Below are 24,242 nucleotides of genomic sequence, written 5' to 3'. Positions count from 1 at the left end.
TGTCACCATCTCTGGATGCAGAAGTTTCTCTCAGCTGCCTGGAGTTGTGGCTAATTTTTTCCAAAAGACTTGCACGTTCCTGCAAAACTTACCCTCCATGTGAATTATAGGTGAAGCTTTTTACAAGAGTCTGTAGGGGCTGGACAAGGGGGAGTGGCTTTAACCTGACAGAGAGGAGATTGAGATGGTATCTTAGGCAGAAGCTCTTCCCTGTGAGGGTGCTGAGGTGCTGGCACAGGATGCCCAAAGAAGCTGTGGCTGCCCCATCCCTGACAGTGTTCAAGGCCAGGTTGGACAGGGCTTGGAGTGATGTCTAGTGGAAGGTGTCCCTGCCCATGGCAGGGGCTTGGAAGTGGATGAGCTTTAAGGTCCCTTCCAACCCAAACCAGTCTGGGATTCTGTGAAAATGGCACAAATAGAAGAATTGGTCTGAAGTACTTTCATGTATTTGTAAATATATGACCATAGAAACAAATGTATTCTCTGACATCAAATTAACAAGAATAGAAATTCAGCCTCTCATGAGGGAGAGCAGTGTGGCAGAAGATAGCAGAACTGTGCTGGCTGCAAACTCATGTTGGACAATAGTTTATGTACATTAAAGATAGCTAATGCTTTCTCATATAAAATGGTATCATCAGCTTGATTAGATGCTGTTATACTAACTAGAGCACTTAAAAATTCTTATTTCATATTTTATAATTTATATTATTCTTTTTTTTTTGTTTTTTTGCAAGGAGTGTAAAGCTCATAAAGGGCAAACACATTTTACATTTGTTCCTCATCTGTGCTTTCTCTGCTTCTTCTGTATTTAGAAGTTTATAGAGTTTGAAGATGCACTGGAGCAGGAGAAGAAAGAGCTACAAATCCAAGTGGAACACCTTGCATTTCAGACTCGACAGCTGGAGCTGAAGGCCAAAAACTATGCAGATCAGAGTAAGCAAAGTTGTACACCAGATATGATTGTAAACTTTGCCTTCCACACATATGTACTGCTGCTCTGAATACATTTTTCATACTTTTTGTATTTAATGTAATTTATGCAAAACCTGAAATGTCAGGTTATCCCTTGCTTTGTTATAAAATTTGGAGCCTTCTAAAGGATGGAATGTATCCAAACTCATTTAATAAAGGCTTCCAAACTTTTTTGTGTGGGGCATGATCAGTCTCTGGAGATACAAGATTTGGGCCAATTGATAAAGCTCTGGAACTTAGTTTCCATTTTCTCCTTGTCCGTGAATAGAACCTCCCATTTATTTTTTCTCATGTGAACTATCACATTCATTTGTTTGTTTATTTATTACAAATACTGCCTTGACATGTGCAGCCGTGTCTTGTTGGATCCCCTCAGAATTTGTTGGACTTTTGTCCAGTACCCCTGCTCCTTACATAGCCAGAGGGTAATGCTGGTGGCTCCTCAAATAGCCCATCCCAGAGGGTAATTTAAATTGTTGTCAAACTAGGACACTTGGAGGGCATTGGGCTACTGCTGAAGAACACTGCTTCTATGTTCTTACTGCACTATTTGGATTCCTTATTTTGAGAGGTACCCTTGGATTGAGTTTGTAATTAAGACCAGATCCCACAATGTGCATTACTCTATTTCTGTTTGTTTTGTTCAGTAGGTATAAATTAATTTCTAACAAAATAGGCTTTGAGACTTCAAGTTTCTGTTGAGAGTCTGGTGTGTTCTAGTTGATGGTTGGAATCTTCTCTTGGTAGTTTCACGACTGGAGGAACGTGAATCAGAAATGAAGAAAGAGTATAATGCTCTACATCAGCGTCACACAGAGGTAGGATGTCATTTCATAATTTCTAAATAAATAAACTTCTTGCCTACATATAAAGGCGTGTCAAAGCGTTCAGCTTTTCCCCTACTAGTGATGACTACAGCTTCTGAACTTTGGGAGCATCAGAAATATCTGAATGGAGGGTGTTAAGAGGATGGAGCCAGGTTCTTTTCAGTGGTGCCCAGTGATGAGACCAGAGACAACTGGCACAAACTTGAACACTGAATGCTCCCTCTGAACACGAGTAAAAACTTCTTTACTGTGAAGATGATGAGCTCTGGCACGTGTTGCTCAGACGTGTGGTAGAGTCTCCATCCTTAGGGATACTCAAAAGTCAGCTGGACATGGTCCTAGGCAACCTGATCTAGGTGGTCCTGTTTGAGCAGGAACATTTGATCTGATGGACCCCAGGAAGTTCTTTCCATCCTCAACTGTTCTGTGATTCTGTGAACAGTGCCCCACTATCTCACCTCCCACTGCTGGTGAGAGACTCCAGGAGATGTTGTTTATTATTTTCGGATGTGCTCTTTCATGGCTCTTCTGAGATTTATTTTAATTTCCAACACTATTTGTTGTGAGATTTTCTGCCAGATTAGTCCATTCACTTACATCATCAGCTTAGAAGACAAGAGCAAAGGCAAGGAGATGTGCAAAAAAAAAAAAAAAAGGGAATTGAAAAAGGATTCTGGAGGGGATTAAACAAAAGCAGAAAACGAATCTTTTGTCCTCTGTTTGGCTCATGATTTTTTCCCTCTTCACAGATGATCCAGACCTACGTGGAACACATTGAGCGATCCAAGATGCAGCAAGTTGGGGGAAATAATCAAACTGAGGGCAGTCTACCTGGGAGAAGGTAGGGCCATAACCTCTTCATGTCATGTATGCTGCCTGGGAACTCACAGACTGAGTGTGCGTATCTGAGAGAAAGAAACCAAAAGTAGGATCTTTCCTTGTGGGCATGGATTAAAGTTGGAGCTTTTTTTGCAATGAGTTTTGAGTGAGTTATGGGGATATTTTCTAAGGCTTGATAACAAGGAGCTTTATGTGTTACGTTACAAAGCTTCAGCTTTGTCATGCTCCTGTTGATGAGGGGCCTCTGGAAAAACACATTTGTATTCTCAGGTAACATGTAAAACGTTTATCTATAAAATGGGTGAAGGTGTTGTATAAAGTATTTGTGTGTGTATGTGTGTGTCTTTGTGTGTGGCTGTATGTGATAGCCAGAAAAAACATGGCAATTAAATTTGTTAGCTATTATGGATTTCCCTCCAACACCATTCCTTCTTTACAGAAAGGAAGATTTCTGTCAGTCAGTCAATAGGCTTACTTATGCCCAAGAAATTGGTGTATCTCCCCCATTTTTAGAGCACCATACTGGTAAAAATCAGCCTTTGCTTAAATAAGGCAGTGGTAGGAAAGAAGTTCAATATATAGAACTAGTCTGTTGTAGTCTTACAACAAATATAGAGCACGGAAGTTAAGTTCATTGAGTCAGTCCAGATACATCTAGTTTTAAGTGGTGTGTGAAGGAATCAAATGCTTCCTCTCTGATGGTACTGTATGCCAGTAACATTGCTCACAGGGTGGCAAGCAGAAGTGATATTCCATAAATACTGGTTAGAAAAGTAATAGATCATATAACACATAATTCACTTCGATTAAGTATAATCTATTAAGTCAGCATTAAAAAGGTGTTTTCTGTGGCAGTTTTTATGCATGGTGGATTGCTGTTTTTGTTAATCAATGCGTGCTCATGCAATGATTAACACTGTAATGAGACTGTCTAACCTAGGAAGTTTTAAACTAAAGCAGTGTTTTCCAGGTGAGCAGTGTTGACAAAGTAATAGGCTGCAGGATATTAAATCTTTTTGTTATCCTTGCCTATCTTTTTTTAACTTTTTAATTTCCTCTGGCCTTGAGGAATGTTAAGAGGTTTTACATACATGCTGACTACAAGCTGTGGCAGCTGCTGGTCTGAAAACCAGAGACAGAGCATGGGAATACTTGGACAAGAGTGCCCACTGCATGTGTCCTCCCTTGTCTCCTACAAAATACATCTGACTGATCTTGGTTATTATCTGTGAACTTCAGCTGTTTAATGTCACTGGACTTCACCTGTAAACAAAATCTTTCAAGCATTAGGCTATGAAAGGGATTGGAATGGTATGTCAGACTACACAAAGGGCAGCATGGGCAGAAACACAGACGTGAGAATGCTGGGAAAACAAATCAATGGAAGGCCATGAAGCTTTGTGAAATATCATGTGGTAGGGATGATGAAATGCAAAAGAGCAGCATTGAGCAAAATTATTTGAAATTAAGACTGAAAGAAAATATAGATATAAATATAAAGGAAGAATTAGGGTAATTTAGAAACTTGTATTTAGGTTTGTAACACTTAAGTAGCAGAATGTCGATTGGTTTTGGGTTAATGTAATAGAAAGGAGATTTCAGGTCTTGGCACAGGACACATGAATGCCCTCTGTCTGCTGTGGTTCTCTGTTGCTGGGTCAGACTGCTCTGGAAAAGACAGGCTTTGAACTGCCAAAGTTAGACATGTATTGTAAGAAAGAAAAAGGAAAAGAGGACCCAATCCCACCTTGTCAAGCAGTAAAAGACAGGAATCTTCAGAAACTTCAGTGACTCCGGCCGAATTCCCTGCAGCCTTAGAGCCAGGCAATATCCTGAGCTGGAAGGGACCCACATGTGGGTCATGGAGTCCAACTCCTGACCCCACACAAGGCAACCATATATCTAGGAGCATTGTCCAAACACTTGTGGAACACTGACGTGCTTGGAGGCATGACCAGTGCTTGACTGCCCTGTCTGTGAAGACTTTTTTCTTATACTGTCTATTGGCGATTTCATTACCTCCCATAATAATTAAAGATACTTCTGTAGGCTAGGAGGATAACTTGCAGTTGGAAGACACTGGTATCTCAAAGAAAGATCCTTTATTTATTCTGAATCAGTTGATAACAGGTGGATAGGAGCAAAGTGGTTGACATCACCTGCCTGGACTTGTGCAAAGCACTCGACACTGTCCCACATGGCTTACTTGTCTCTAAACTGGAGAGACATCAATTTGATGCCTGGACCACTTGGTGGATAAAGAATTGGCTGGATGGCTGCATGCAGAGAGTTATGGTCAATGGCTCAATGTCCAGCTGGAGATGGGTAATGAGTGGTGTCCCTCAGGGATTGGTGTTGAGACTGATCCTGTTAAACATCTTTGTTGGCAACATGGACAGTGGGATTGAGACACCCTCAGCAAATTTGCTGACAACACCAAGCTGTCTGATTTGGTTGATACGCTGGAGGGAAGGGATGGGATCCAGAGGGACCTGGACATGCTTGAGAAGTGGGCCAATGCCAGCCTCATGAAGTTCAACCAGGCCAAGTGCGAGGTCCTACACCTGGGTTGGGGCAATCCCAGGAATAGCTACAGATTGGGCAAAGAAGAGATTCAGAGCAGCCCTGCAGAGAAGGACTTGGGGGTGTTGGTCAATGAGAAACTGAACATGAGCTGGCAGTGTGCGCTTGCAGCCCAGAAACCAATCGTATCCTGGGCTGCCTCAAAAGGAGCGTGACCAGCAGGTCGAAGGAGGTGATCCTGCCCCTCTACTCTGCTCTTGTGAGACCCCACTTGGAGTATTGTGTGCAGTTCTGGTGTCCTCAACATAAGAAGGGCATGGAGCTGTTGGAGCAAGTCCAGAGGAGGCCTCGAGGATAATCAAGTGCTGGAGCACCTCCCATATGAAGACAGGCTGAGAAAATTGTGGCCTATTTACCCTTGTTCTTCTGCCAGTCGAATAGTCCTTTCAGAAAAGAGTATCTTACAGTGCTTCCAGAGAGGATTAACTAATGGCTGTTGCAGTTGTTAGTGGGCTGTATAGTGAGTTATCTCTATGCTGTATTTTCTGTGAAACAGTAAATTGTTCTCACAGCAGAGAGTGGCTTAGGAGAATGAAAATAATTACAGAATACTGTATTTGGGATCTGGCTAAAATTTCAGTATCTTAAAATCTGTTGGGGGAAAAAAATCAAAATACAGACGGCAGCCTTTTTAGGCAAAAGACAGGCATGATGGGTATAGAACGCGAGAGAAGATGTGGTGTAAAAGGAGCCAGTAGTTTGCAGATGTTCTTTGGTTCATAAAATTTCCCTTACTGAACTATATTGATTCCTTCTCCTCTCCTGTCCCGGTCTGGAAGTTTATAGTAAGCTCCCAGAATGTGGTCTGATCCTAGTGTGGCAGCTGAAATGGGATAAGTGTATTAGGTTGGTACTTACATTTCTGTAAATAAAAATCTATCTGTGGAAGTACTTATACCGTAAAATATAAAAGTACCATAGGCAAAAACATACTTTAGGGCTTCTGTCTTTTACAGGTGGTTTATATATGCACCTGCCAAATTTTGGTGGACTGTATGGGAAGAGTTAATTTTAATGAGCTTTTCCTTCCCTGACTTTCAAAGAAGCTAACATTAATTGTGAGTTTATGTTATCATTCCTTGAAGGAGATGCATGGACAAAGTGTTTCTGGTTATATCTACAGGACTGCCATTCTCTGGGACAAAGGGCAAAATTTTCCTCAAGAATTACCTCTTTGTATTAGAGAAATTAGTCTTTTACCCTTGTAAGTGTGTCATATTGCTAGTCTCCAGAGAAGAAAAGCGAAACTGTGGATCTGTGAAAGCCCCCGATGGGGCAGTGACCTGAGTCTGTAGGAGCCACCAATGGGAAATGAGACTTTTTCCTTCATTTCAACCTTTGCTCTGTTGGTGTGTGTCTGTATATGTTTGTGGACAGGCACTTGGGACAGATGCGTGTTTCTGTGTTGCTGCACAGCTGAGTGGGGGTGAGCACCAGCTTTTGTGTGTCCTGGTGCACTGGTGTGCACTGGGGGGACATGGACATGATTTCTCATAGCCTGTCACATGAATTGGAGTGTATTTATTTATTTTCATCTGTGAATGTGCTTGGGTATGTTAGACTGCATAGAGGTGTGTAAGACTGTAGTATGCATATGACTGTAATATGCTGCATATGACACCAAGTACGTTTGCTTGTCCCTTGTGAGAAGTTTGTGCCAGAACTGGGGGCCTGTATTAACAGCCATCCAGGAGGAGTAATGAGCACAGTGCACATTTGTGTGGGGGGTGGATGACAGTGCATGCATTCTCCTTACCTTTAGTAGGACTGCATGTTTGCATGACCTCTGCTCTCTAATGGTTGTTCTTTTTTTGTCTTGCTTTTTGTGCAATTGCTGCTCTGTTTTGGCTGTTATGTTTGTCACGGCAGTCATCGCCAATCATGGAGGAAAAGGTAAATCCTGTTGCTGCATCTTCACTTCGTTAATCCTGGTTTGGGAGGTTGCTGTTGACTGGCAGCAGGTGATGCTGGGAATTTGCCCTCTGTCTATTGGCACCGGGGTTAGACTGGCTCAGCGGGTGAGGCAGAGGGAGTGACCAGGCTGCTGTGTCTGGAAGAATGTTCTCATCAGGAAGAAGCTTGTGAACTCAAATGCAGAAGACACATGTCCCAAAACCGGATCAGTCCTCTATGATAGGACATTTATACTTCACGTCCCAGAACATTTTAAAAGTAGTCTTTTCTCCCCTATTTTACTATAGAGTACGAGGCATCTATGCATTCTGAGTGGGCAGAAAATACATGTTGCTATTAGTGGCCCTCTGAAGGCACTCCTGGGTTGGGCAATAAATTCTGCATCTGGAGCCTGCAGAGTAGTTCTCATCTTTTAAGCGCTGGCAAACAGATCAGAGTTTTGTTATGTATAATAAGCATTAGGATGTTACCTGTAACGCATCCTGATGCCAGGTTTTCGGTACTGCAAACTTTTATTGAGGAGTTTGCTGTTTACCTCCTAATGTAAGGTGTAATCAACCAAGTGTTATGAAGCTTACTCCAACACTCAAAATTTAGGCCATTCCTGAGGGTACTCTAAATTTCTTTGAAGACTGATAGCCCCAAGACTGCAAAGTTGAAGTTAGCTCTTAGGTGGTGTTTGCTCCTTCCCCTACCCTGTGAGATTTAGAAAAGGCTGGAAGGTGTTTCCAAAGAAACTCAGCAAGGAAATTTCCTAACTATGTTAAAATGCTTTCCTGGAGATCCTACAGCTTCTGATGCTATGGAGACCTTGTCCCATGTCTTCTGGTTAGCAGGGACTATGAAGTTCATACATTCCGTATACATTCAGTGGGGGGCTGTATCTCCTTGCATGTTAAATGTTTGTGTGTTTGTATATGAATGTAGAAATAAGCTATGGCTTCCCAAAAGAAATCTGATAGAAATTACCTAAAGAGGAAGTATAATGTCTCAGCATATGTTTGGGATGGCTCATATTTCTTTGTGCTGCCAGTGAGTTACATCAGGCCATCCCAGCACAGTCACAAAAGCGTTTCTATTGTAGCATGTTGTTAGGTATTCTGACTGCACCACTTGTTCTGCATGGAATGGTTTGCAGTTACAGGACATTTTCTCCAGCTATGAAGCATGACTCCTGTAAGACCATCATCCTAATGTGAAGAAGAGGAAAGATAGGAAACTATGGCTTGGTTTTTTTGTTTGGGTTTTTTTTTTTTCCCCTTGAAGAGAATGATTCTTTTGAATTAGACTTTTTTGGGACCCTTATAAAACTAGGAATTTTCTGTCTTTGTGGCATAAAGTTCTAATTTCTAGTTTTGAATCTCTTCTTAATCTCTTCTACATAACTGGCTATACTTTTTGTGGCACTTAAATCAGTACAGTGCTGGGCTGAAGATTTCATATTAGGGGAAAAATTTCCCTAGTGTGTTATTTAGAAACTTAAAACTTGGCAGTTAGAAACTTTCAGGGTCTTGAAATGATAGAAATAGGATAAAGAGAGGCAAATGCAGGAAGACGGATAGAGGTAAGTGTACTAAGGTATCATGACCTATTAAGAACAGGTGTAAATAGTAGGATAGAAGTCAAAAATTGGTATTTACACAAGCAGACATGGAATGTTTTCTATAAACCTTCAGCAATTGTTAGTATTTAAAACTATTTTGAGTGCCTTTTGAGTGGAAACGCTACCAGAAAACTGGTAATCCCTATCATGTATGAATCTGATTTTGAATCTGTTGAAAGGTAGTTGCATCTTCTCTATGAAAGAAAGTAAGGTTAATCAGGTTGTGTCAATGATCTGTGTTCCTCTAAAATCTATTTATGTGCTGCCTTTGTGTCCTGGGTTCAGCTGTAACAGTTATTTTTCTCCTTCCTAGTAGCTGGTGGAGTGCTGTGTTTTGGCTTTAGTTTGAGAACAGTCCTGATAGCACACTGATGTTTTTAGTTGTTGCTAAGTAATGCTTACCCTGATCAAGGACTTTCAAGTCTGACAGTGAGGAGGGGCGCAAGAAGCTGTGAGGAAGCAGAGACAGGACACCTGACCCAAAGTAGCCAGAGGGGTATTCCATACTCCATAAATGAGCTGATTCATGTGCCATCTCCTGTGTTAGTGTGTTTGCCTATATCCTGGGGGGTCCTTAGGCTCTACTGCAGTTGTTTCACCTGTGGTCATGGCTGAGGTGATTTTGATGGTCACCCAGCCTGATCATCAGAGCAGTTCTGATAACTGTTGAAGAAAGGCACAGGAAGGTCTGCTGTTACTAATACTGGTGTACAGAAGGGTGGATTTCATCGCTCCTCACACCAATAACCAGAAGCCCTATACAGGAGTAAGTGAAGTACCATCAATGAACCCCTTTATGGGTGCTTGTCACACAGAGGATCAGCTTAGCTCATCTCTTGCAGTGCCACTGGAGTTGGTGAGTGGAGGCTCCTGGGGGTAACCCCAAATACATGTGTGCTCTGTCCCTGCAGGCCTGCTTCTTTGGCATAAAATCAGTTGCCAATTTCAGCAAGCTGCTGCAGCCTTTTCCACCTCCACTGCCTGCTCTAGATTTTCTCCCAGTGGAGCTTGGTCTCAAAACTTGTGCCAGCTTTTATGTTCAGAATCAAACCTGCAATTATCTAGTTACCTGCAGTTGCCAAGAAAGAAGAGGATGAAGAAAACATAATGACAGACATATGTCAACATAAATGATGCATTCATTTACACCTTTAATTTCTGAATTTTGAGTGCATTGTAATATGGATTTGAAGAGGGGATCGAAGAGTACAGGTATTATTTTCTTAATACTGAAAGTGATCCACACCGCTCTGATTTCTGCTCTTAGAGCTAATGGGATTTGGGATGGAATGCACAGAAGTGCCCTTTAGGTGACTCTTACTTAAAAGCCCCTTTTCTGACCCAGTGATGGCATCTCTAGGATCTATAGGAGCTTTAATTTTGCTCTGAGAGTTGTTTGCTGTGGGCTATTTTCCCACAGTACGTTTGTTTCTCAGAATATACACTGACTTAAATTGACTGATGGTTCCTGCACTTCTGCATCTCCCCAAAATGTTTTGTGTTGTTGGAGAAGGCAGTTGTGCCTGTTGTGATCACTTGGCCTCCTCCCTCGTAGAGTCTCACAAGGAAGAGGCATAGCTCTAGCAGTAGACACCATGGGTCTGGGTAAACAACAGCATGGAAGTGTGGGAAGTGGGAGTTCATACAGCTGCTATGTGAAGGTCAAGAGTGCAATTCAGTTTCTAGTGACTCATGCTTCACATAAACTAGTGTGCTGTTTCTTTTCTACAGAACCTTGTAAATGGCTAACAGATTGGTTTCCCTTCTCTGTTTGTCTGTTTAGCAGGAAGGAACGTCCTAACTCTCTGAATGTCTTCCCCCTCGCGGATGGCATGGTACGTGGGCATATAGGGGCCAAGATCATCCCAAAACTGGACCACTGGCACCTCAGTGACCTCAGCCAGCTGCAGTCCAACTCCAGCTACAAGGTTTTACAGACCGTCATGGAGCAAGAGCTTCTCACTCTCACACTGTCAACAGCATCCCATGTTTTCATTAAGATGGAGACCAGTCTGTGTCCATAACCCTTTGCAGCCGCTCCCTTTTGTCTGTCTGCTCCCTTGGTAGCTGTGCTGTTGGTGGGAGGATATTCTTGTGCAGATCTAGTATATGGTACGGGAAGGATTTGACAGCTCCTCATGCCTTTTGTCTCAGTGATAATCTCCTTTACTTGACTGGCCCCAAGATGAGAGGAATGTATGGGGAGGCATCAGGGGTTTAGGGAAGATAAATCCTTCACTGTTTTTACAGCTTACTTGGGAGAGGAAATGTTGGAACCTGGTCCCTCTCTCCCCCTCGATAAGAGTAGTGCCTCAATATGCATAATATACTTAGCTGAGACCAGGCATTGGGTTGTGCTTGCTCTCCAGTGTTTGTCATTTTTGCCTGATCCCTGTTCTGGCATTCCTGTCTTCAGGAAGAAGGGCTCCTAATCCTCTCTGGATCCCCAGGTCTTGCACTGTGCTTAAAGGTCTTCAGTTCCTCCTGTATCTCTAGTCATTGCTCTAGACTTGCATTTGTCTACTGTCAATATACCTGTCACCTTCAATGCACTGCCTTTTGCACTGGGGCTTGCCAAATTGCTCACAGCATTACAACTGCACTGAAGCAGCTGCATGGTTTTGCCTGTTGCTTGTGGGGCTCTGCTCTGCCATTCAAGTGACCAGCCCAAAGACCCAGATGTTTCAACTGACAGCTCACTGCAGTGCTTTACAGTTTATATGGTGACCACATTTCCGAAGAGCTGTACCTAGAGACCTCTCAAAGTCTTTGTGCTGAGGATCCCACCAAATTCCTCTATTTGAATGATCATTCAATCATAGAATAGTTTGGTTGGAAGGGACCTTAAAGATCATCTAGTTTCAACCCAGTACCTGAAAGTCAGTGGTGCATCTACCCAGCACCAGTATGTCACAGAGCTTCTGATCTGCTTTAAAGGTGTCTGATAAAATTTGCTTTCTCTCTGCCTGGAATTTGTGGAACATTGAGTGTTTTATATGTCACATCTAAGGACTGATCTCCTTTTGAGAAGTTTGAAATCACTAACCTGTAAAATAAATTGAGGCAGTAAAGGCAAGGAGGAGGAACAAAAACAAAACCCAGCTCGTTTTTGTACCCATTCTCCGTGTCCCCAGGTCACATTAATGGTACTTTGGCATGAGGGATTGCAGGAGTGGCCTCCTTGATGCATAGCAAAAGAAATGTAGGCAAATTCAGAATTTACACAGCAAACAAAGCAGGAACTTACCTTTTTTAATACTGCCTCTGTTAAGTGGCCAGGCTAAACATAGCACAGCCCTTAGCACTTGGGCAGCCCTCTGCTTCCATGGAAATTGGAAATACCAAAGCAAGGTATTTGGATAGGGTCGAGACTGTTCTTGGAACCCAACCCTTCCTGTAGTATTAAAAGCACAGAAGTTCAGGAAACATAGCAACTTGCAGAATGCCAGTCATCTCCTGCAGTCATTTCTGGAAAACTTTGCCTAGAATTAGGGAATAGCAATGCCACAGTGCACTAACATAGTTAAGGATGAAGATAGAGCATGAATGTGTTTGTTCAGGCTAGTGCTGTGCCAACACAGCACTACTGCAAGGACACAGCCAGCCACAAAAATGCACAGAGACCAACCTGTTTCTTGTTCCGGAACCAGTTCTGGAACCTTGGTATCTCAAGGCAGTGCTGCACACTATGCTGCGAACATGTCCTTAAGCTCAGTAGTCATGAGGGGTGTGTGTAGCAGGGGTTAGTTTTTGGAGAGGAGCAGCGAGGATGTTGGGGTTAGATCCATCTTCACAGACTTGCTAAGGTATAATTCTATAAGCAGTACCATTGCAGAGCTTGTGAAAGAAGTTTAGTGGCTGTCACTGATAGCCCAGTATCTGCATTGCAGGAGAATGCAACAGGAACCCAGATAAATGGAAACTTTGATGTCCAAGTTCAGGTAATAAAGGATTTCTGACTGGATCTCTTAGTGATTTGATGGTGGTTCTGTCACGCAAAGAAATCCATTTCTGGTTACAAGAAAGCTTTGCGCAGGAGTAGTGTGCTACTCGAAACACCTGACAGGTAGTGCTGGGATTTTTGTTGGTGATCATTAGGGAAATTCAGAAGTGGGGTGCAGGGTTTAAGGAGGCTGCCTGGTATGGTAGAGTTAGAGAGCTTGGACTGTAGAAGACTTGGATAGGCTAATGTGTTATGGAGGATTTCCTAAGAGTATGGAGCAAACCTATGAATGATTAAAGGATGTGATTGGCTGACTAGGTTTGCAATTTGACATGGAGATTTTCTTCCTGCGAGCATCTTGCACACTCTGATTGGAATGTTTTTTCTTAAATATTTTGCATGACTGAAATCTCAGCAGTGCTGCTTGTGCACTCCTCATCTCTTCAGCAGCTCAGACACTTAGCTGACATCAGCTGCACAAACAACTCACCTTCCCATATGTGTATCCTGACTCTTCTGACTAGTTTTTCTTCTTCATGGGGCCATACTGTAGCTACATTTTAAGTGTCCTTGTATGCTTACTATTTTTTTCTGTTTTAGTTGCTGTCATTATTTTTGCATTCAGTTGTATGTTTATTTTATACACCATTTTGGAGATGAAAGTCCTTAACATTTTTGTTTTTATGTACTATGCTTTCAGTGTTATAACCATACAATTATGGCTTCTCATGGTGACATATGACTGCTATGAATGTTGGGCCTTTGCAATGCATTTTGGAGGTCACTACTACACATTTGATGTTTAGGAGGTTGACAGGTATGGCTGTAGGTAAGTGGTGGTTGTGAAGAGTATTCTTTGGGTGAGCTGTGGGTTATGGAGAATGCCTCCTAAGCTGTAAGGGAGAGTCATACACTTAGTGGAATATTTAGTATTAACAGAGCACTGAAGACAATAGAAGGAAGGTGCCAGCAAAGATTAATGATGCTTCTGGACTTTGAAGAGTAATTCCTTGGTAGTAGTTACATCTGAGACGAATTTCTCCAGTGGAGGCTCGTACGTTCTCTAGGTAAATATAAAACTCAGATGTATAACCAAAAAGTAAGTGAAAGACCAGGGTAGTTTTACTCACTGCTGTGTGCTGGGTGAGGGCCAGATTATGTCAATAAGAAATTAGAGCATATCTCTGATACAGATAGTGGCCTATAGACATTGATGATACAGGGTTTCTGAATGACATCTGCTTCAAGGGATGGTGTGTGGACCCACCTGGGTGTCTCTTTTTGAAGGGCTAAGATGCTCAGACACCTGCAGTGATGTTTGGTTATTCTTACAGACTTACAGTGGGTACAAGAACATCTCTGAGTCCTTGTATCGAACAGAAGTTTTGTTTGGGGAAGTAGGTTTTATGGCTGCATTTCACACTTGAATCTCTTTGTCACTTTGTACATAAGGAAGCACAGCAGGCAAACTGCAGTTGCGGTAGTACAAGGCTTACTGGATCATACTGGGTCTCAAAAACCTAGTTTGATTTTTTTTATTATTACTTTTTCGTCTCTTTATGAATTAGGAAAGTAGCTCCTGAAACAGGAGTTTGAAGTAGAGGTGGAAAGTGTGGTTATCACATGCAGCAGCCTAACTGAAAAGTCTCCATCTCAGTCTTAATGCAAAAATCAGCAAATGTGCAAGGAGATGAATTGAGTGTAGAAGCGTGGGTGCTGTTTGGACTGACAATGCGGAAGCTGTATACAGAATATGGATTGTATTTAATGGCAACACAGTTGCCATTTAAAAAAGTCTTAATTTCCAATATAAGTGCACAGAAGCAGTGTGAAACCTTTGACTTCCACAGTGTGGTGTACAGCAGGGTATTTTAAGATAAGCATACAGAGGCCAGTCTAATTAAAGGAAGATCTTAGTAAAATTACGGATTAAAAAAAAGTATACATGGCTGCAAAGGGTTACGTCACCTTTTTCTTCAGTCTTCTCTCTCATCCTGTTTTGAATTTCTTTGTCATGTTGTGCAGTTATTATTAGAACAAGAGAATGAGACTTCCAAATCAGTGAAGTGAAATAGCGTCACAGCTCCAAGGTTGGGAGGCTCAGAGCAGGATCTTTCTAGTACTTGCACAGGAGGGGAAAGGCAAATAGTAAAGATTCAAGCAGGGTCTGTATGTGCAGGTGCTGTATGTCACTGTACCCACAGCAACTCATTATCACATCTAACTCGCAACATGAATTTTGTCATCTACCTGCAGGCAGTGTTTACAGTGGACTGCCATGAAGAATGGGCAGATCTCATTTGGGTCTGGGAGTTATCACAGCATTGGTCAAGACATTAATTGGCTGACTGAAGCAGTGGTGACAAACAAAGAGTCCTGGTATAAAATCCTGACCGAGCCTTGAAACCTCCCATGTTTCTCAAGAGGTGTTATTGCAAAAAACGGGGCTGTAATGTCTATAAAACTGAGAGCCATTTGTGTGCATTTCACACTGGGGATCCATCTCCTTTGTTGATTTATCATTTTCTCATTTTTTAATTCTTGGGTCTTGTCATCCTGTTATTTGGAAGTGGGGAGACCAGCTGGTTTTTACTGTGTTGTCAAGCTAGACCCATGCCTGGCTAGCTTTTGAATAAGGTGGTCTGGAGACACAGGTCTCCTGAGCTAACAAAGTCAGAATATCACAGCTTGGTACCTGCTTTGCTGCTGCAGTTTAGTGTCAAAATCATTTTGTTGTTATCTCATTCAGGGTCTGTTGATGACTTAGAGTAATGACATCATCCAGGACCTCTTAAGAGGCCACTTCAGATCCTTCCCAAGCAATATCCATGTTGCCTTCCAGTCTTGGGAAATGCTGGTTTAGCTTGCTGCAAGTGTCAAAGCCTTTCAGCTTCCACTGCAGTCAGTATGAGCTACAAGTACTTTTTACTTACGATAAAGCCACTTTTCATGATGAAGAGATCACATACTGATGTGTTTTGTGAAGAACAATGTTTAGTGGTAAAGGAGGAAGGATGTCACTCTTTTCCTAGGTGGGATTTGCTTGTTGAGTTCAGCATGAAAATTCACTGTTTCATTATGATTGCTGTGCCTAGTGTCACCAGCAAGCATTGGACATGTAGCTGGTACGGCGAGCAAGACTCATTCTCCCTAATGCTTTAAGAAGCCATACACCAACAAATGGGAGATTAATTGAAATGTATAGCTATGCTTTTCCCTTTTTGTTCTTCCCCCACCATGGAATTGTCATAGTGTCCTCAAGATGAAATGTCGGAATCTGGGCAGTCTTCAGCAGCTGCCACACCGAGCACCACTGGAACGAAGTCCAACACTCCCACATCATCTGTGCCCTCTGCTGCTGTCACACCCTTGAATGAGAGCATCCAGCCCATCAGCGAATACAGGGGCACAACCAAAAGCAGTAAGAGAGCACGAGAAAAGCGGAACAGCCGGAACATGGAAGTCCAGGTCACACAGGAGATGAGGAATGTCAGCATAGGTATGGAAGTTGGAGCTTGGGTACTTGATCATTAAAATAATTGAATTCCCAGTGCTTTTGTCCCTCTGTTACAGGAAGAGGCTAGGAGACCAAGGGGTAATTGGTATGAAAAGTATAGAATTTGAGGAAGTCTTACTCAGAAAGATACACAAGCGAGGCAGGGCTGATGGGATGTTAGCAGTTTTCTGGGTAGCAGATTTTTAAAACATCAGTAATATGAATAGCTTCACAAATAGACAGGATGCAAATAGGTTATTGAGTTCAGTCCCCTTCACTTGCATTCATCCATGTCATAGAACTTCCATGAGCAGTCAAGTCCCTTTTTGGTCTGACGTTTTTGCAAACTGTGGACCTCATCAATACAATTGTTCAAAACTTCCATTTAGTTTTATGTCTGGACCTATTTGTAAGTATTTTATTTCCATTGATTCATATCCCAGTCTTACCAGTTAGGTTAAGTAATTGTTTTCCCTTTTGTCTATTTATCCCCTGCTTTGATGAGTTTAAAATAGCAATCATATCCAGATGTTTTTCTTAGCTAAATAAGCTGTTTTCTTTTAGTCCCCCCAAATCTTTAGAAGTTATAGTTGTTTTCTGTCCACTTCCTGGAGTCCTTTAGTAACTTGAATTCATGATTTCTTGTCGGGTAAGCCACCACCTAACACTTCAGCACCAGGCTGTTTAAATAAAGTGAAAATGATAAAAGCTGTTTTCTTTGTTTTTTAATATAGCTGTGTCAGTGTTGTGTCTGAGCATGTATTCTATTTAGGCTTGCAGCAGCCTTCAGAAATGAGAAATGGTCTGTTCTACAGGTCATATACAAAACAACTGTAAAACTAGCTGAAGATCATAAGGGAAATCTGTGCAGGAGCACAGGAATGAGTGTAGGTCTCCAAGGTTAGCATCTGAGCCAGATGATGATCTTTTTTCCTGAATAATACAGAGGAAATTCTGCTAACATTCCCAGGCTGGTTCCCAACAAATTAAGACTATAAACCGACATGTAACATTCTTTGTTGCAGCATTTGAATGGGAATTGCAATGGCTGAATCCCATTCTTTATTTACGTTAGCAGCTGAGGGGGTTCTGGGTTGCAGATGTCAATCTGCCAGAAACTAGCGTAGTTCTCCGTAAAAGCATGTGGCTTCTGCATAGCCAACTGTTAAATTGTGATCTGTTTGGTGATCTTGGCCAAGGCAAGTCAGCGTAAGCGTTGGTATCAGAGAAATTGAGTACATATGTCAGTAGTTTGAATGCCCATAAATTCTTACCCTTATTTTTACAGCTGCTGCTTTACAAGCTCTTTTACCATCAATAGCTTTCTCGGATCAAAGTTTTTTCTCTTGTGTGTGTGTGCAACTATGAAGTCATTTTGCATGTGAAAGCTGCTTTTTTCTTGGTGGCATTACTATATTGTGGAACCGGCTCAAGGCAGATACAGTATCCTGTGTGCTCTGCGTATTCAAACTTTCAGCTGTTTCTCACATGTAATGCAAAATCGGATCTTCATGCTGAAGAGAAACACAGATACTTGAATTTTGATTATGTATTTTGTGCATCTTACGTGCTTAATTATAGGTGCATAATTATGTCAGTGATATATATACATGCCTTAGAGCTGGAGTACCAAAAAAGGTACTCAGAGGTATTTGCAGAAAAGCTTCCCAGCTTGAAAAAATGAAGAGGAAATCTGTTTCTGTGAGTTTAAGAACCACTGGTGTATGGATGCCTGCTTTGGCAACTGATACATACCATGCTCTGTCTTCAAATATGAAACTTGTTGCCAGCTGGAGCACAATGCCAGCCTGAAAGAATAAAATCAACACACAAGTTGTCATGGACTCTGATATTTGGCTTCTGGGGCTGTTTGGAATGCCAAAAATTTTACATCTAACAGGGACTAATGCAGTTTACAAAGTAGGTCTTTAATCCTTCAAGAATTTCTTGTGTGAACAGACATTGTGTTCATATTGCTTGTTTAGAATAGGTGCAAGCCTGGGCTTTGGAACAGTTTGGTAAATACTGTGTTCAGGATCTAGATTATACAGAAATGAGAACAGATTTTAAGAGAGAAATGTAGAAGTATTTTTATTAAGAAATTCCTTTATTAAGAAATGTAGTAGATTTTAGGAGTAATTTCACTGTAATGGGTATCTAAACCAGTTGCAGACTTGAGAATTTGTATTGAAATTTTATTTCTATTGAGACTAAGTAGTGCCAGTTCAGAACTACAGTATTCTCTGTGAAGCTGTACAATCTTCAGTCTCAGTTAAAGCTGTATGGTGATTGAAGAGTTTTTATTGACAGAAAAATAAAGTTTATTTGTCATTTAATGGGTGAAATATTGCTGGTTATCACTCTTTAATGAGGATTCAGGCCAATGACCTTGGTGGCACTCTGGGCTGGGAGGGAAATGCTTGAGGTCTTCCTGCTCTGGAATTGTGAGGGCACTTTCCCAGCAATGGTGCTTTTATGACTCCAGATGATCAGCCACTTTTTGTTCCTATTTTAAGGCTTGACACTGTAAAGTTTTGAAATGTTGATAGTCAAAGCTGCAACAGTCACTTCAAGGAACACCATCCTGTGAAAGTCCTGATACTACAGATCATATCTTTTGTCTTACCTAGGAATGGGCAGCAGTGATGAGTGGTCTGATGTTCAGGACATCATAGACTCTACCCCAGAGCTGGATATGTGTCAAGACCCCCGCCTAGAACGTACTGGGAACAGGTATTGACTGTGAATTTTCACTGTGTGCTGTTTTGCTTGTTATGAGGAACGAGGAATGGATGCTGCGGCTTAATTCTTGAGTTCAAGGTACAGGTGTTTTAGAAAGTCCATATATTCTGCTGAGTATGACATGAGGGGTTCTGACTTTGAGTTCTCTGGAGGCAGCAAATGTCTGGTGATAATCTGCATAAAGACCTGTCCAGCTGACCCAGAACTGAGCTTGTTTGCTGCCTTAGATCAGAGGACAGAGAGGTGTAGCAACAAAAGGTTTGAGGCACAAAGTGAACATGGGCTTAAGCTGTCAAGAAGAGGGAAGAGATCATAAACTCGTAGAATAGTTTGGCTTGGATCAGCTACTTGCAGCTCCCTGCCACAGGCAGGGACACCTTCCACTAGAACAGGTTGCTCCAAACCCCATCCAGCCTGGTCTTGGAACACCTCCAGCAGTGGGGAATCCATAACTTCTCTGCGTAACCTGTTCCAGTGCCTCACCACTCTTATGGTAAAGACTTGTTTCCTCATATCTTATCTAGATCTACACTCTCTCATTTTAAAACTGTTACCCCTTGTCCTGTCAGTATGGGCCCTGGTAAGAATTCTCTCTCCATCTTTCTGATAGGCACCCTTTAGACACTAAGCTGCTCCAAGGTCTCCCCTTAAGGAGCCTTCTCTTCTCCAGGCTGAACAAGCCCAGCTTTCTCAGCCTGTCTCCAGAGCAGAGCAGCTCCAGCCCTCGCAGCATCTCTGTAGCCATCTCTGTACTCGGTCTAATAGCAACAGGTCCCTCTTGTGGTGTTGCCCCAGAGCTGGATGCAGGACTGCAGGGGGGGCATCTCCCCATAGCAGAGATGCAAGAGTCTTACGAGAGGTCAGTTCTGAATCCAGTTCTAAAAAACCTCAAGCTTTTTTTTCAGTTGCATTTTTTTTAAGTGCAAGTTTTTTTCTATTTTTTTTCAAGAGCAGGAGCAGGCCTGCTCCACGAGAAGACAAGCAGGAGTAATCCCAGCAATCCCAGTCCTTCAGGTTCTGAGCAAAAAGGGTAGAGCCCTGATGATGAGCTCAATCAGCAGCCCCAGACAAGGCAATGGGATGAATTAGGCCTAGTGCTACCCAGGAGGAGCAGGAGACAGGGCTGAAGGGACTATACCTACATGTAGCTCAGAGAAGGACCGAAGGCCTTGGAGGAGTCGGTGGGTGTGGTTCCTCACATGTCTGGTCAGAGCAATTTTAACCCATCTGTGCACACAGAACCTTGAGAGTTCTCTCAGTTAGACTTTTACTGAACTGCTAGGCTGCTCTGGTTCCTATCCATTACCCAGTTTGTGTTAAATAGGCGGCTTCCTGAAGGCCGTTGATACTGGTACCATATTTCTGTGTGGCATGTGTTAAGTGTAGAATTACTAGTCTAGGTTCCTTAATTCATTTTTACTGAGGTCAGGAGGTTAATTTTACAGGATTTGTTAATTTTTACCCTCATCTAGTGGATAATTTGGTACTAGACTGGCAAAACCACATCCCTAACTCTTACAGGTATGCAGAAGACAGTAGCCTGACAAAGTGAAGGTGAGGTTTTCTCACAGTCTGAATCTGGACTAGATATGCCCTCTTGAGCACCCTACTAGAGAAGGGTATGAGCAGCAGTAACAGATGCATTTCTCACCTGCAAAACCACATACAGCTGAGCTCCCAGCAGAATATACGGGATGTAGGGGCAGTTCCTAGAGGCAGATGCAGGAGATAATTAGATAGCTGAAACAACATTTGTACCTTTTGGTGGCAGTAAGAGGTGGAAATGGGGTCCTAGAAGGTATGATTAGAAAACATTAACTTTGATTTACCTTTCATGAAGTAAGTTTTGTTGACAAGTGAAAGCATTTTGGTACATAGACTCACCCAAAAAAGAAACTAAACCTTCAGGGTGATTTCATTTACTAGTCGGTGAAGGAAAAAAGACCATTGCTGTTTTAAGCATTTGAGTCTTTATCTGATTTTGCTAAGGTTGCTATCTAAACTGATAGGAGTGTGGGAATCCTTGTAGAAGAGTCAGAGCTGAGAGCTTCTGTGAGTTGAATATTTCTGTCAAATATTGAATAGTCATTAACTGTTACGATTTAAAAGGAGGTCAGGTGTGTGAGCTTTGGCATTGTACATGATGGGTACTTGCTCTTAATATGGCAGATAAACCATTCTTTTTTCTTTAATCAGTACGTTCTCTGAATCACCTTATGATGAAGGGGTGGAATGTGCTCTCAGGGTTTGATTTCAGTGGTCTGGTATTTCAGAAATGTTCTAGCTTCAATGTTGCCAAGTAACAAGAGTCCTTCATTTTTTCTCTTTCAACAACAGCCCAACACAGGGGATTGTGAACAAGGCATTTGGCATCAACACAGACTCTCTGTATCATGAACTCTCCACAGCAGGGTCCGAGGTTATCGGAGATGTTGATGAAGGAGCAGATCTGCTAGGTAAAAACTTGCTCACAACCATTCTGTTTTCTCTGGTACAATGACAACTGTGTTAAGCTTCTAGAGGCACTTAAACTTTTTTTTTTTTTTTCCCAGAACTTGAATGTTTAGATTTAGAAAAATGGCATGGGAAATAGAGACATTATGTGACTGAACTATGTACCCGCAGTACAGTAATGCTTACTCAGAAAATAACTTAAACAGTTGGGTAACCTTTATTTGGGTTGTCTTTATATGCATAAGTTATTTTTCTGCAGGATTCTCCCACACAAACAGCTCAAAGACAAAATCTGCTCCTTCTGCTTCCTCCTCCAAATTTCAAGTAATTTTACACACTAGCAATTTCACTTGGAATAAAGACTTTGTTTGAAATTTGGGAGAAAGTAACTCCTTTTGTTAAATTTTTGAAATTTAAAGTATATGGAAATATTATGGTCTGTACTGCAGTTTTTACCCTTTTACAGTCAGTCTAAGAGATGTAGTAATCCACTTTTTAGACTGATTTTGAAGGAGCTTGTAGTGCCTGAAGTCTGCTTGTATTCTGTGTTCATGAGTTGCACTTTGAAGCAGTCAGAGAAGCATCTTTGCCTCAGGTAGCAGTCTGAGCCCTTGGCATACTTTTTGGTGTTGGACTCTTTGATTACTAGACCTTAATTTGTGACAGAATTTAAGTCCCTGCTGACTGTTTTCCTGAATCAGAACAATATAAATAGTCAGATAACACGGACAGCTGACAAAGTTATAACTGTGTAGCTCACTTTCCATTTTACTGCTTGATTTAAGGAGACTTAGGAGACATGAGGACTCCGAAAATATGCCTTTTATGCAAGGGATCTGATCTGAAAATGTACGTTTCCTTTCTGGTGATTACTGATGTAAGAGTTACTTGTGGATAACCTTGTAAGTTTGATTCCGTATGTGTGTCCAGAAGAGGATGAGTTGAATCATGTCACAGATAGGCAGCAGTTCACCTTTGCAGAAATTTAATTAGGAAGATACTTTTATCAGCTTTGAATACAAGTCTTGTATTGGGACCCTATAAAAGTTGTGTTTCTGCAGAGAGGATAGATTTTGCCCTGTTCACTGGAGACTTCACCATGAAGATGTGGGCTGAAGACTTCTAGAAAGGATATTAATACCATACTACTTGCTTTATCTAAAACAAATTATCTGTGAAAATGTTACTCTTGTAAGTAATAATGTAACTGGAATCTAAGAACAAGATCCAAGCTATCATCAGAATGCTTGCAATACCTTTTTGATATGGATAGGTTTGGGGTTTGGTTTTTTTTAGAAGCATGGTGTTAGCCCTGCAACGTGTGGGAGAGCTTTCGTGCATGGATTGATGGCCGTTGCCTGAAGTGTTAAAACATTCAGCGTTTCACCTCCAACTCGAAATTGCCAGAAGAAAAAAGCCTACAGAAGATTCAGGAGGAATGCATAGCCTTTCTCTGCCTGCCATTGGAGGCAGCACATGCAGATACTTACAAAATTAAGAATTTAGAGGGAAGAGCAAGATTTCCAGGTTGAGAATCATCTGGATGCTAATAGTCATTGCAGAAGGACTGGGACTACTGCTTAAAGTGCAGATAACAATAGGAACTATCTGTGATGGTTAAAGCTTCATCTGTCTATTACTGAATGAATGTTGGTTAGCCAGCCCTCTTATGTTACCAGGAACTCTTCTAGCAGAATCAAAGCATCAAAACCAATTATGATCTTGCCATTGCCATCAGTTTTATCTTGGTCCTCAGGTGCTTCCTTATCAATGCTTATCTGGGACAGTGCATAGCTGATTCTATGGCTGTCTTCCACTAGTCACTGTGCCAACTGCTCCTTTCCTTCTCTCCCACAAATGGCTGGAGCACCAGCTTCTAAGAGTTACTCATCAAGAGTATTATTTGCTTGGTGTCTGAACGGCTTTGGACTACCTGTTCTCCACTTCTGGAAACCTGCCTTTTGGAAGTCCAGTTCCCCTTTGGATTACGCTGTAGTCTGACACAGTGATCAGTGACAAATTCAGACTGTTGTTTTCAAAGGGCCAAAGATTTTAGTTGCCCAAACTTTGTAAGGTCCATCACCACAGTAGCAGTTAAAGTAGCGGAAGTCAAAGGTGCTTCACCTATTCCAGTAATAAGGCTGCTTAAAGGCCTGTGATTGATTTTGAGTTGAACAGTGCCTGTGTAAGTGTGGCTTATGAAGACCACATAGTGTGTGTGGCTTATGAAGATATCATTTCTGTGCTGGGACAGTGTTCTGGTTTGAGCAGAACAGCACAAGGTAATCACAAGTGATCACACGGTGGGTTAGCAGAACAGGAAGGCTTCTCCTGGTTCCTTTTCAAACCTGGGAGATGGGCTGTGATGAAATTGGGTAGTTCTGTGAGTTTTCTGTGAGAAATTTTAATGAACACATGTTGCCAGGATTGTACAAAGAAAGGCAGAGAGATGTCTTAGAGGTCATATCTCTGACCAAGAAGTGAGATTTGTACTTGTTTTTTGGCTTTGTGCAGTAGAAAGCACTAAGTCTTCTTCCACTCAAATTGCTCAAATTTTTGCCTTTCTTGTTAGAGTAATTTTTCTTTCTTCCTGCTTTACCTTTGAGTTTGAAGAGCCATAGAGGAAATTGTTTTATGGTTGTGATGTAAGAAACAAAATCCACAAGCCAGAAGAATTCTCTTTCTGGGTCATATTTAGACTTTTCCCTATAAATCAAAAGATTAGGCAAGGTTATGCCACCTAAGTGAAAATTTAATACTACTTCTGCTGTCTCACAAGATTTGGCGATCAGTCTTTGAAGACTGTTCTCTGCTTTTGGACTCAGTTTCTTAAAGGAAGAGAAATCTCACTGAAGAGAACTTTAA

General features: G+C 41.8%; 1 protein-coding gene across 24 annotated transcripts in view; it reads left to right on the top strand.

Annotated features, from left to right (window-relative positions):
* MAPK8IP3 (mitogen-activated protein kinase 8 interacting protein 3) overlaps positions 1 to 24,242 on the top strand; it is a 76,036-nt gene that overhangs the window by 20,438 nt on the left and 31,356 nt on the right. For 11 of the 24 annotated variants that reach the window (XM_065683527.1, XM_065683541.1, XM_065683519.1 and 8 more), the window contains exons 2-9: positions 816 to 936; positions 1,723 to 1,793; positions 2,552 to 2,643; positions 7,095 to 7,118; positions 10,526 to 10,670; positions 15,938 to 16,184; positions 18,812 to 18,914; positions 21,261 to 21,379. In XM_065683527.1, the coding sequence (XP_065539599.1) occupies positions 816 to 936; positions 1,723 to 1,793; positions 2,552 to 2,643; positions 7,095 to 7,118; positions 10,526 to 10,670; positions 15,938 to 16,184; positions 18,812 to 18,914; positions 21,261 to 21,379 (922 nt within the window). Of the gene's footprint in view, positions 1 to 815; positions 937 to 1,722; positions 1,794 to 2,551; positions 2,644 to 7,094; positions 7,119 to 10,525; positions 10,671 to 13,425; positions 13,515 to 15,937; positions 16,185 to 18,811; positions 18,915 to 21,260; positions 21,380 to 24,242 lie in introns of those variants that run through there. The other 13 variants (XM_065683540.1, XM_065683532.1, XM_065683539.1 and 10 more) reach the window with 7 other exon arrangements.

The sequence above is a fragment of the Lathamus discolor genome, chromosome 6 (genome assembly GCF_037157495.1).
Source record: "Lathamus discolor isolate bLatDis1 chromosome 6, bLatDis1.hap1, whole genome shotgun sequence".
In the NCBI taxonomy this organism is placed as follows: Eukaryota; Metazoa; Chordata; class Aves; order Psittaciformes; family Psittacidae; genus Lathamus; species Lathamus discolor.
This window is presented reverse-complemented; position numbering and strand designations above follow the sequence as displayed.